The 12,263-nt window shown below is 48.8% G+C and overlaps 1 protein-coding gene across 2 annotated transcripts in view; it reads right to left on the reverse strand.

Moving 5' to 3' along the window:
* Window positions 1–12,263, reverse strand: part of FAM168A (family with sequence similarity 168 member A) — a 543,728-nt gene that overhangs the window by 113,937 nt on the left and 417,528 nt on the right. For both annotated transcript variants that reach the window (XM_085623317.1, XM_085623316.1), the window contains one exon: window positions 2,403–2,528. In XM_085623317.1, the coding sequence (XP_085479443.1) occupies window positions 2,403–2,528 (126 nt within the window). The remainder of the gene's footprint in view (window positions 1–2,402; window positions 2,529–12,263) is intronic.

Consider the following 12,263-nt stretch of genomic DNA (forward strand, 5'->3'; position numbering starts at 1 on the left):
AAGGAGCTGGCTAATAGACAGGTGTTGTGTAATGTTGATAACATGACAGTAGGTCAGTTGGTCATTCAACAGAAGGCCGGTGATTAGTGGTTTCTGAGATTGCGGAGGAGATTTATGCTGGGCTGTATGCATTCTAATATTTTGTTTAAGGCACTATGTCCTGGGTGCGAACAATGATATAGCTGATGCTTTACCTTGTTCGCAGTGGCAGAGGTTCCGGCGTTTGGCTCCTAGATCAGAAGACAAGCAGACAGAGGGACATCTGAGGATTGGGGGAAAGAGGGTTGCGAGTTTAGTGGAGCATTCTATATCCAGCTCTACTAGAAGATCCTATTTGCAAGCATGGCATGTGTCCTGAGAGAAGTGCCACTCGGAGATGGGGTGATGAGACAAGTGTTTTACAGCTTAAGGAAGATGTTATGAATTTTGTGTCGACTTTAGTTGATAAAGGTTCATCAGTGGTGACCATTTCTGATAAGTTGGCCGGGATGTCTTTTTAAGGTAAACTGTTTTGTGATTATGACCCAGCTGATGGGGACTTGGTGAGGAGAGTTTTATTGGGTTGGTCCAAGTTTCAAGGTCGACGAGAGTTGGTGATCGAGACAGTTTTTTTTCTTTGCTAGTATGTTACTGCAAGCATTGAACATTTGCTGTTATAATGATTTTGAAGTGCAGGTTTTTAAATTGTGCATGGTTGGGATCTTTTGGGGGGAGTTTCAGAACTTTTGGGTGTTAAGGGCAGGCATGGTTTACATCTTCAGGACGTGGTGATGGAGAGTGATCTTTTGAAGATTTGGTTGTGTCATTTAAAAACAGATCTGAAAGGTAAAATACATAGGAAAATGCTTCAGCAATGTGCGTTAGGCGATGTTTGTCATTTAGAGGTTTGTCATAGGTATTTGGAGGGTTGCCTTCGGAGGGAGAAAGCATTTTTGTGTCATTCAAACAGTCATTGGTTACAGCAGCACGGTTGTGAAGTATTCTCAGAAAGGCTTTGGTTTATTTGGGAGTGGGCGCTAAATTATTTGGGACTCTTTTGTTGAGATAGGAGATGTTACAGAAGCAGCATGCTTGAGCCTACAGAATGTGAACATTAAGCATATTGGGAGATGGTGCTCCAAATGTGTTGAACGGTTCAGAAGGTTGGGGATGGAGATATAAGCAGTAATAGTATTTTGTTTCTGTTTTCTAACACTGTCCTGTTTTTTTCGTAGGTTGTGTGAACAGTCTGCAGCAGACAAAATAGTGACTTGGATAGTTGGGCATTCTCTAGTCTGTTGTTCATGCTCATGCTGATGGTGTACACCTATCCAACTTTGGTAATGCTTTTTATCCGATGAGAGTTGCATGAGTTTCTGGCCATGTTGTTGAGAGAAGTAGTTTGGTGTCCATCATGTTATGATTGAGGAGTGTTGTTTTTGCTGTTTCTGTTGTGTGTGTGAGTGGTGGGGAAGTGGGAAAGGGTTGGGCCAGGAATATTTCTTAGCAAGGTTTTCTTGGGTAGCGGTAGTTGGAAGGGTCGGTGAGTCATGAGCATGCATACCCACCACTCGGGGAAACACAGAGCAGGTCCTGGGGGACAACCGTGGGGAATGTTGTAGTATGTTAAGTTTGAGATGTTTTGGGGCACGCTTGTGTGGTGTGGCTGTAGCAAGAATGAGTGTGAGATACAAAAGTGAAAAGGAAAGGGGGGTATGCGAGAGTTCTTGGATATGACTAGATTGTTTACTATGTATTAGTGAGGCTTTAAAGTTTTAATTGCAAGTAGGATATTTTTAATAGGTTGGGTTCCTGCAGACCTGTCCTAGTAAAGTGTAATTTTTCAAAATGCACAATGGTCTGTGGTCAAAGTACAATCTTGTACAATAGGGAATCGGGGGGAGGGGGACCTAATCAGCAGGCTGGTCTTCTCTACCCCCTCCCTCCCCTTCCACTCCCTTGGAATGATTAGGGCAAGTGGAACTGGTGGTCACTTGTGGATTCTTACATGGCGATTCTTCTTTTCCATCCTTGTACACGAGCAGCTTTGAAGCACTGTTTCATTTCTCTCACTATATTTTGGTTTCTTGAAATATATTTCTTTGCGATTCACTCAATACAATATTTAATATTTTCTTAACTTAAATGTGACCAGTACATTCACTGGGTGACTTTGTTGTTTACTGTTTTTCACAAATGTATTGTAATAGCACACCAAGAATGGAAAGAGTAATTGAAAGTTATCTTTTATGTAGGACTACCTTTATAGACTGCTGTACATATTACTGCACATGAACCCGTATTGACAGTTTTAACATGGGGCTGTTGGTTAAATTGCTGCTTGAACTACCGCAATAAAAGTTGGAGCTAGATCTGTCTGTGCTCACACTCTAATGATCCATGCTGCAAAAATATCCACTTACTGAATGCTGCAGATGAAGCTTGATATGTTCTGTTCTCACTGCCAGCATCTACCGGGAGGTGGAAGGTACCCTCGGTGGCACAAGAGGAGGATGTCTGTGGCCAGGCCTGTTTCATCAGCAGTGTAGCTTGAGTGAGGAAAGAGATAACATTTGTTTTAGTAAGAACACTTGGTATATGCTACAATTTGTAAAATATAACAATTTGGTATTTCGTATTACAAATTGCAATAAGTCTGTTTCATAATCAATCAAAAACAATATTGCAAATGCAAACATTAAGGATGCGCTGGCATCGAGCGCTGATATTCAGCAAAACTCAAACTGGCGAAATCCTTCCAACATGTGCAAACGTAAATATGGTTGCCAGCCAGCTTTTCACGCTTTTCATTGTTTAGCTCTTACATTGTTAACTTATGCTTTGTGCTGGCACCAGTTATACTAAAATAAAGCAAGACCCACGCACTCATAACCAGCAGATTGGACTATGGAAACGCCCTCTACGCCGGGATCAACATATCTCTGAACACCGCAGCCAGACTCGTCCTCGGCATCCCTTGACATGAACACATCACCCAACACCTGCGAGACCTCCACTGGCTCCCCGGCAAGAAGAGAGTAACCTTCAAGATACTCACCCACGCATACAAATGGCTCCACAACACCGGACACCAATATCTCAACGAAAGAATCACCTTCCACGTACCCAAGAGAAACCTCCAATCCGCCGCCCTCGCCCTAACCCCGTGCATTCGCAGAGCCAGAACGGGTGGAAGAGCTTTCTCCTACATCGCAGCAAAGACCTGGAACGAGCTCCCAATCAACATCAGACATGCCCCACTCTGCACATCTTCAGGAAGACCCTCAAGACATGGCTCTTCGACTGACTGGAGCTACCCACCCCATCCCTCTATCCCCCTGCACCTTGAGACCCTTATGGGCGAGTAGCGCGCTTCACAATTCCAAGATTGATTGATTGATTGATTGAGAGAGAGAGAGAGAGAATAACCATAAAAATTAAGATCAGCTCTGGGCTTACCCCAGCATCCACGGACATCCTCCTTCCCCATAGAACTTCTACATCCTGAACAACTTCCCCCATGGCTATCCTGTCATGTGACTACCTAACAACCATACTGCCTAACTTTACTTCTTTCTAACCTAACTTGAGCCATACAACAATGCTCATTCCGCTTCACATGACTCACTGTCCAATATGTCATGTCTACCTGTAACGCCCTGAACGTCTCAGGATCGTTTAACAGACCCGACAATGAGGACGCAACCACTTGTGAAGGGTTAGTTCTTTTAATGAAGGCAAATAAAATACAAAGAACAAACAAAAGTTATAGTCACTGGAATCCTCCAGGCTAAGTACGTTACCAGCCCACAGCACGGATGGTCCTAACCGTCCTCTGCATATACGCCGATCCCGGCGTATGCCAACAGAGGGCAGAAATGAAATGGCCGACAATGCCAATCGGTAGGCTGTGAGGGGCACGAAGAGTGTTGGGGAGAATCGAGGAGTCAGGGAAACACCCAGCCGGGGTCTCTACCTGAAGGGAGCAGCCGCTCAACCTCTTCCTCAGACTGCACCGGGACGCGGAGTCACCTCCTGGTGATGCGTCACCGATACCCCAATCACAAGCAAGAAGACTGAACCGAGAGCAGCCGCTCGATCGATCCTGTGGACTTCCGAGTCTGTAACGCGGCAAACACCTCCTGGTGTGCGTTACAGCTGGCAGTCCCTGTGTCTCTGGTCGGGCTGGGAGTTACGACTCCAACCAGCAAAAGCGCCACTGCGCTTGGACTCAGCCGAGTCAAAAAGCGAAGCTCAATGGTTGACCGGTAGAGCTTCCGGGTCCTTCACAGGTGACGATGGGGCAAGACACGGCCCAGGGAGTAACGACTCGACCTACCTCCGTTCTTGCCTTACTGGAGCACCACTCCGGAACACTGCTCTTCACGAAGCAGGTACGTCGGTGTAAACACAATATCCGACAGCCTTGTACCTCCCGGTTCCTCCCTTTATAGGGCGTGTTTTCCTTGAGTTATGTAACAGCTCTCCTGTTTACATAAGGGCGTTTTTCCCTTGAGTTATGTAACAGCTCTCCTGTTTACATAAGGGCGTGTTTCCCTTGAGTTATGTAACAGCTCTCCTGTTTACATAAGGGCGTGTTTCCCTTGAGTTATGTAACAGCTCTCCTGTTTACATAAGGGCTTGTTTCCCTTGAGTTATGTAACAGCTCTCCTGTTTACATAACCTCTCAACCGCTAAGCATCCTGGGAGATGTAGTCCGTTTTCGCTGGTTACCGTTTTCCTCCCCTCGTATGACAGGAATTCTTGACAGTACATCCTCCCTCTCAGCGGCTCCCCACGGGTCCAGCGCTGGCAGGAAAACGCCGATGGAACAAGGAGACCAAGCGCGGAGCATGAACCCCTTCAGCCGGTTCCCATGAATGCTCCTCCGGGCCATAGCCTTTCCACGCAACCAGGTACCACAGCTTCCCCCTGCGCCATTTGGACGCCCGTATGCCCGACACTTCATACTCCACCTCCGACTCCACGCATACCGGCCTAGGTGTCCCAGACGGCTTGGAGGGTGCTGGTTTGAGCAATGATACATGAAAGACAGGGTGTATCCGCAATGACTGGGGCAAGCACACCTTCACGTTCACGGGACCCATACACTTGGTAATACGATAGGGGCCCATGTACTTGGGATGGAACACACTGTTCTTTCGAAACCTCATGTTTCTTGTGGATATCCAGACGTAGTCTCCAGTGCGGTACAGTGGCCCGGGCCTTCTCTTCCTATCTGCCGCAGCCTTGTATCTTCTCTTGGCCTCTATTAGGACAGCCCTTGAGCGCATCAACGTGTCTTTTATGTGTGCCACCCTGTCCGCTGTGGCGGGAATCCTGTCCTCTCTGAACGGATGTAGAAATGGCAAGAACCTGGGATGTTGGCCATAGTTGCTATAGAACGGAGATGACTGTGTGGAGCTGTGAGTGGCGTTGTTATAGGCTATCTCTGCAACCCATAGCAAGTCGACCCATTCTTCCCTGCCCTGGTCCACAAAACATCGCAGATACTGTTTGAGCGTTTGGTTCAGGCGCTCGGTTTGGCCGTCCGTTTGAGGGTGGTAGCTGGTGGACAGGGCGGTCTTAACATGCAGCGCAGTGCACCAAGTCTTCCAGAATTGCGCAGTAAACTGCGACCCCCGGTCCGACACGATCACCCCAGGTAATCCATGCAGTCGTACCACATTCTTTAGGAGTAGTGACGCCAATTCCCCGGCCGTAGGGACTCTCTTGCAGGGGATGAAGTGCCCCATTTTCGTCAAGTAATCCACTACCACCAGTATTGCCGTCTTCCCCTGGTCTACCGGTAGGCCCACCACGAAGTCCAGTGATATGCTATCCCATGGTCTATCCGGGGTCGGAAGTGGATGTAAGAGCCCTTGGGTTCGGCCATGGTCGGCCTTCATGGTAGCACACGTAGGACACTCCTGTCCCCACCTCCTGACATCCACTCTCATGGTTGGCCACCAGAAATGCCGTCCCATGCTAGCCACCGTTTTTTCAAAGCCCAAATGACCTGCACATGGAGAGTCATGGCACCAGATGAATGCTTGTTTCCTTAGCCTAGGCGTGGGTATCAATAGGCACCTGCCCTTCAGGGGTATCCCGTCCTTCAGCTGCCATTCTCTGTGACTGAGGAGCCACCTCCGCCATGCGAATGACCTGATCCCTCTCTTTATTCCCCTCAGGAAAGTATCCGGTTGGATAACCCCCAATACCATCCTCGGGGAAATGATGGAACGCTCGGTCGCAGGCAATGGTTCCTTAACTGCAGATTGACGGGACAGGGCGTCCGCCTTCCGGTTTTCCGTCCCCGGCCGATATGTGATGCGGAAGTTGAACCCCGCAAAGAAGATCATCCACCGCAGCTGCCTGGGAGAAAGGTGTCTAGTGGCCGTCATGAACTGTAGGTTCCGATGGTCCGTGTAGACCGATACCACATGTCTTGCCCCCATCAACCAATGCCTCCATTCGGTGAAGGCGTCCTTGATTGCGAGAAGCTCCTTCTCCGCAATATGGTAGTTGCGTTCGGCGTCGTTGAGTTTGCGGGACATGTACGCAACGGGATGAAGCACCCCTGTGTCGTGGTTGCGTTGGGACAAGATAGCCCCCAGCGCCACATCCGACGCGTCCGCTTCCACCACGTAGGGGAGATCCGGATCGGGGTGAGCCAACACCGGCGCCTTACCAAAGGCGCTTTTCAGGGCCTCAAAGGCTTTGTTCGCTTCAGGGGACCAGACAAACTCCTTGGACTTCCTCAGTAGCTGTGTGATTGGGGCCACCACTCCTGAAAATCCATCTATAAACCGCCTGTAAAAGTTGGCGAAGCCAATGAAACTTTGGACGTCCTTCACGCTTTGGGGCACCGGCCATTCTTTCACCGCCTTGATCTTTCGTTCTGCCATCTCCTGTCCCTCTGGACTCAGCATCACTCCGAGGAATTCCACGGATGTGACGTGGAAGTCACACTTGCTGAGTTTACAAAACAGCATGTTTTCCCTCAGCTTTTGGAGCACAGCTTTGACGTGGTGTACGTGCTCCTCCACACTGGACGAATAGATGAGGATGTCGTCGATATATACGACCACGTAGATATCCAACTCCTCTCTGAATACCTCATTCAAAAAGTACTGAAAGGCTGCCGGGGCGTTGCACAGACCGAACGGCATGACGAGGTACTCAAAAAGGCCGAACCTGGTCTTAAAGGCGGTCTTCCATTCGTCTCCGTCCCTCATGCGCACCAGATGGTATGCCCCTTTCAAATCCAACTTGGTGTAGATACGAGCTTTCTTGACCTGTTCCAGAAGTACACTGATGAGAGGCAAGGGGTACCGATTTTTTATGGTTATCGCATTCAATGCCCTAAAGTCCACACAGGCTCTCAGCTCCCCATTAGCCTTCGGGATGAAGAAGAGTGGCGAGGCGGCCGGAGACTTGGACGGGCGGATGAATCCTAGCTTGAGGAGTTTATCCAGGTACCCCCGGAGATGCACGTTTTCAGGCTCCGTCAGGGCATACAGCCTGCCGCTGGGAACGCTGGCCCCTGGCACCAGGTCGATCTGGCAGTCAAACTGTCTATGTGGTGGTAGCACTTCCGCCTTCAACTCATCAAATACATCCTCAAAACTGTGATAAGCCTGGGGGAGAGCCACATCTTTTTCTGCCGCTGTAGCCACCGTCTGACTCCCGCTCTCATCTGCGTCAAGGGATTCCGTTCTTATTCCACAATGCAGGATGCAATACGGTGACGTCATTTCGATGCGATGTGTGAGCCAATCCACAAAGGGGTTGTGTTTCTGTAGCCACGGCAATCCCAATATGACGCCATATTGGGGCGCTCGGATGATGTTAAAATCGATTTGTTCCAAATGGTTCCTCCCATATCTCATCGGAAGGACCCCCGTGTGCTGTCAGATGGGCCCCGTCACCAATCGCCTTCCGTCTACCGCATAGACGTCTTCGGGTACTGCTTTGGGAAGAAGCACTAGCCCTAGCCTGCATGCCTCGTTGTGGTCCATAAACATGCCAGTGGCCCCTGAATCCACCATGGCCACAACGGGTATCCACTGGTCATGCACTCCCACGTGCACCGTGATAAACAGGTGTCGTTGTCCCTTAGTGACCGAGTTGGAAAGTGAAGGGATGGATGAGTGACTCCGAGATGCCCCTTCTCTGGTCTTGGAGTCCTCTAGTTTTCCGCCGGTTTGTCCACCATGGCTGTTACCGACCGGTTGGCCCGATAACGTGACGTCTTCGGTTTGGCAGGGCATTCACGTACGTAGTGGCCTTTTTTGCCACAATATAGGCACAATCCTTGTTTACGGCGTGACTCTTTCTCCGTGGCTGTGAGGCTCGCTCGTATTGCGCCGATGTCCATGGGTTCTCCCTTGGATGCGGTGGAAGTTTCAGGACTTCCCACCGTCACATAGGATGGAAGGGATTTTCCTTTTCTCCCATGATCCCCCTTTCTTTCACTAAGCCTATGTTCCAGCCGTAATACCAGGTTGATAAGGCCCTCACATGTCTTGGGTTGAGGGTCAATATGAGCCACGGCGTCCTTGAGCTCATCGCACAGCCCTTGATGGAAGAGCGCCGTCTGTTTAGCAACAGGCCACTTGGTTTCCGCAACCAGCCTTCGGAACGCGTTGAGATACTGCACCAGGTCGTTGGATCCCTGTCTCAACTCAAGCATTTCACGGTCCGCCGTGTACGAGTCAGCCCTTCTGTCGAATACCTTCAGGAATTCCTCGCGAAAAGCACCCCAATCACATAAGAGGGGGTCGTCCCTGCTCACCAGAGGTACGGCCCATTGTGCCGCGTTTCCAGCCAAATAGGATATAAGGAAAGCCACACGAGCCTGACTCGTGGGGAACGCCTTTGGTTTGCACGATAAATGTAGCGCCACTTGTGTGAGGAATACCTGCACTGTGTTAGGATCCCCACTGTACCTCTCTGGTGTTGCCAAGGGGATGGCTACCGGCATTTCCACTACTACCGCAGGGGTCTGGTTCGTGAGGGAGGTGCTGGGCGTGAGCGGGTCCAATTGGATAGCATCCAGTCTGGCTTTTACATCGGCTGTTTCTTGCCTAGAGGCAGCCACTTCACCTTGCATGGCCGCTAAAGCAGCCAGCACATCATCAAGTGTTGCCATGTCTGTTATCGACCGGGAGACAGTTAGTGTTATTAAGGTCGGATATTTTGTAACGCCCTGAACGTCTCAGGATCGTTTAACAGACCCGACAATGAGGACGCAACCACTTGTGAAGGGTTAGTTCTTTTAATGAAGGCAAATAAAATACAAAGAACAAACAAAAGTTATAGTCACTGGAATCCTCCAGGCTAAGTACGTTACCAGCCCACAGCACGGATGGTCCTAACCGTCCTCTGCATATACGCCGATCCCGGCGTATGCCAACAGAGGGCAGAAATGAAATGGCCGACAATGCCAATCGGTAGGCTGTGAGGGGCACGAAGAGTGTTGGGGAGAATCGAGGAGTCAGGGAAACACCCAGCCGGGGTCTCTACCTGAAGGGAGCAGCCGCTCAACCTCTTCCTCAGACTGCACCGGGACGCGGAGTCACCTCCTGGTGATGCGTCACCGATACCCCAATCACAAGCAAGAAGACTGAACCGAGAGCAGCCGCTCGATCGATCCTGTGGACTTCCGAGTCTGTAACGCGGCAAACACCTCCTGGTGTGCGTTACAGCTGGCAGTCCCTGTGTCTCTGGTCGGGCTGGGAGTTACGACTCCAACCAGCAAAAGCGCCACTGCGCTTGGACTCAGCCGAGTCAAAAAGCGAAGCTCAATGGTTGACCGGTAGAGCTTCCGGGTCCTTCACAGGTGACGATGGGGCAAGACACGGCCCAGGGAGTAACGACTCGACCTACCTCCGTTCTTGCCTTACTGGAGCACCACTCCGGAACACTGCTCTTCACGAAGCAGGTACGTCGGTGTAAACACAATATCCGACAGCCTTGTACCTCCCGGTTCCTCCCTTTATAGGGCGTGTTTTCCTTGAGTTATGTAACAGCTCTCCTGTTTACATAAGGGCGTTTTTCCCTTGAGTTATGTAACAGCTCTCCTGTTTACATAAGGGCGTGTTTCCCTTGAGTTATGTAACAGCTCTCCTGTTTACATAAGGGCGTGTTTCCCTTGAGTTATGTAACAGCTCTCCTGTTTACATAAGGGCGTGTTTCCCTTGAGTTATGTAACAGCTCTCCTGTTTACATAACCTCTCAACCGCTAAGCATCCTGGGAGATGTAGTCCGTTTTCGCTGGTTACCGTTTTCCTCCCCTCGTATGACAGGAATTCTTGACACTACCCCTCCAGGTTGCAAATTTTGGATTTACTTGTGTTCCTTGGAAACTGATGCAGGTGGAGTTTTAGCTAGCTGCTTTGATACAGAGTGAGCAGGTTTAGAGGGGCCAAGCAGAGCTCCGCTGACAAAATGTAATAAATGTGCATGATCCACAAATGTATTATATTTACCAGGTCTTCAAGCAGTGCAGAAACGAAAAATGTATAAAAATCCTATAACAGGATTTCAATAGAACTAATATTGAGCTTGGCTAGCTATATCTTAAGTAGGCTTGCAGCTTCAAAGAACTGTTAGTGACTGGTACTACTTTTCTAGACCATTAGTCCCAAGTATAATGAAGTTAAAAAGATGAAAAGCAATCATTAAAATCTGTGATTGCAAGTTGGCCTCAAGTCGGCATCTGTCAGTTTCGCCAATAACCTACTTATCTACCTTTGACATATGGACTTGTGGACAAGTGACAGAGTGCAGGAGACCTCAGATTTTGTGTGTGAGCTATGACCCGACATAAGACAATTGAATTCAAGAGTGTGTTCCAAATGTATGGAAACAAAATGGTACAGGAATAAAATGTTTATTCTTCGATGAGGCTGGTAAAACTTGATACTCAGTAATTTTATGGGCTACGTTTGGTGGTCAGAGGACACAGTAAAATATCTATCTATTCAATTCTGGTTAGGATATTGATAAAGCTTTGAAACCGATATGGAGAGTTGGTTTGCAATTTCAACTGTGTTGGCACAGGCTCACAGGATGTCAAAACCCCAAACCAAGACTTTGCACAAGTCAGCTACCAAGAGATCCCTTGTATAGTCCACAGTCTTAGTAGATAATCACTCCTGTGGCCCTCTTTCTTAGATTTTCAGAAATCCTGATTCATTACATTACAGGCTTCCACACCTTTGATGTGTACCCAGAACGTCCTTCTTATATAAAATGTGCCTCCACTCCTTACGTAACCACAAGGAGATGGTGGACGGAGCGCTGAAACTTTTCAGACACTCACTCCCAGTTACCGATCTGAGTTGAATCCATCATCGTTCTTTAGCTCACTTTGCCACCCCAGTTCAGACCCAGCTATATGCAAATCAGTCTTGACCCTGTGCCCCATTGGAACAGTCCAGCCCGTACTGCCAAGCCAGGTTCTCACTGGACCGAAAACAAGCATCCTGGGACCGGTTTCAGGGTAACACCCCTCATCAGCCAGGTTAGCTTGAATCCAGTGACAAAGTGAGCAAGGGCCCCACATCTGGGCATACCCTGCCAACTTAGGGCAAACAAAGCAAACACACAGAGATGGACGAAGCCTTGAAATTTTGCAGACACTACCCTCAGTCACAGATCAGGGTTAAATCCATCATCGTTCTTTAGCTCACTTCGCCACCCCAGTTTAGACCCAGCATTATGCAAATCAGTCTTGACCCAGTGCCCCAAAAGAACAGCCCAGCCCGAACTGCCAAGGTCTTTCTAAATTAACAGTGAATGCATTACTGAGGATTCAAATTCTGGCAGTTAGAAATGTGTGTGGATTGTAGAAACACAGACATGTTTCCCAAACGAGAAAGCAGCAGGACTGACTTCCTTTCACACTAAGAATCTTGTTCTAAATCCTTTGTTGGGTGTGTGGGCAGTGGTTAATGAGAGGCGGTGGTTGCAGGTGAGGCCCACTGGCACTCATTTTTGGGGACTGCCACTGAACTTTTCCTTATCGAACTGTGTCCTAGAGCAAGAGAGTAAAACACAAAAAGTAGAAACTAGAAAAAGAAGAGAATGATAGAAATACAGTAAGAAGGAGTAAACAGGGAAGAAAAAAGAACCTGCAAGAGTGAAGTAAAGGAGTAGGGAGCGTCTCAAAACGGATGAAAGAGGCAGGAGGTGGAATCAAACCGGCACATACTTGGTACTGGGCACCAGCCATTGGGCTTCTGAGAAAAACTTTGGGCTTCAGCACTTATTATTTT

This window comes from Triturus cristatus, chromosome 8 (assembly GCF_964204655.1).
Source record: "Triturus cristatus chromosome 8, aTriCri1.1, whole genome shotgun sequence".
Taxonomy (NCBI): Eukaryota; Metazoa; Chordata; class Amphibia; order Caudata; family Salamandridae; genus Triturus; species Triturus cristatus.